Below are 1,028 nucleotides of genomic sequence, written 5' to 3'. Positions count from 1 at the left end.
AGCTGCAGTGGCTCTGGGGACCCCGGTGAATACAACCTCCGCTCTCGCACGGTGGTCTGCGGCACGTGCGGTCAGCCGGCCGAGAAGTCGGGGAACCAGAACACCGGTATCAACACCATGTCCTCGGGTTCATCCACTTCCAGCGTGACCATCACCCGCAGCTACCGCAGCATGGGCGACTCCGGCAGCATCGGCCTCGGGGACAGCCTGGTGACCAGATCCTACCTCCTGGGGAGCTCCAGCCCCCGTAGGCAGGTTCGTGCCATTTCCAGACCCCCGGATCCAGGTTGTCCCTGGGCTGCTGGGTCTCCACCCTGTCCCCGCATCGTCCTTTCTCAACAAGGCAACTCTGCGAGGGTCCCTTCCCCTCCGTCCTCTCCTCCTCTTTGCTTTTTCTCTTGCGCCGGGCGCCTTCGAGCTTGCACAAACCTCTTTGTAAGGGGAGCGTGGAGTCTGAGAGGGATCGGAAAAGGATGCGGCCGTGGCATCTCCCCGCCCCATCCCATGCTTGGTCACCTTGACAACCCCAGAGCATCCCTCATCCTCCACGGCTCTCGTTCCACCACCGCCGAGCATTATTCACGCTGGTAACATGAATATTTCAGCGCTTGAATATTAATACCCTCAATATTAGTCAATATTACCGCAAATTCTCAAATTTCCGACGTCAGTGCTATAAATACCCCAGCCAAGGGGCAATTGTTATACCCCAGGGGCCAGGGCGGACGAGAGCCAGGGGCATCCAGAGGGTCCCGCTTCGACATTGCTGCCTCCTTCGTAGCCAGAGCAAATGGCTAGTGACGTCGAGTTGGTTTTAATTGTCGTCTTTTTTCTTTCTTCCTCTCAGGCTCAGGCTGTGCAAAACTGCAGCATCATGTAACTCCGTGGCACCATTCCTGTGTTTCCTGGCCATCTCGAGCTAGTTTTTTCCCAAAGCAAAAGAAAAAAAAAAATTTTTTTCCTTTAAAAAAACGATATCAAAAACCAAGGTTGGGGTTTTTGTTTTCTATAGCAGGAATTTTATATAT

The 1,028-nt window shown here is 54.1% G+C and overlaps 1 protein-coding gene across 1 annotated transcript in view; it reads left to right on the top strand.

Moving 5' to 3' along the window:
• LMNA (lamin A/C) overlaps positions 1-880 on the top strand; it is a gene marked incomplete at its 5' end in the record, with an annotated part of 4,792 nt that extends 3,912 nt beyond the window's left edge. Inside the window, 2 exon segments of the mRNA XM_009698179.1 lie at positions 3-255; positions 848-880. Of these exon segments, the coding sequence (XP_009696481.1) occupies positions 3-255; positions 848-880 (286 nt within the window).
• Between the last annotated feature and the right edge of the window lie 148 nt (positions 881-1,028).

This window comes from Cariama cristata, unplaced genomic scaffold, assembly GCF_000690535.1.
Source record: "Cariama cristata isolate BGI_N322 unplaced genomic scaffold, ASM69053v1 scaffold25420, whole genome shotgun sequence".
Taxonomy (NCBI): Eukaryota; Metazoa; Chordata; class Aves; order Cariamiformes; family Cariamidae; genus Cariama; species Cariama cristata.
This window is presented reverse-complemented; position numbering and strand designations above follow the sequence as displayed.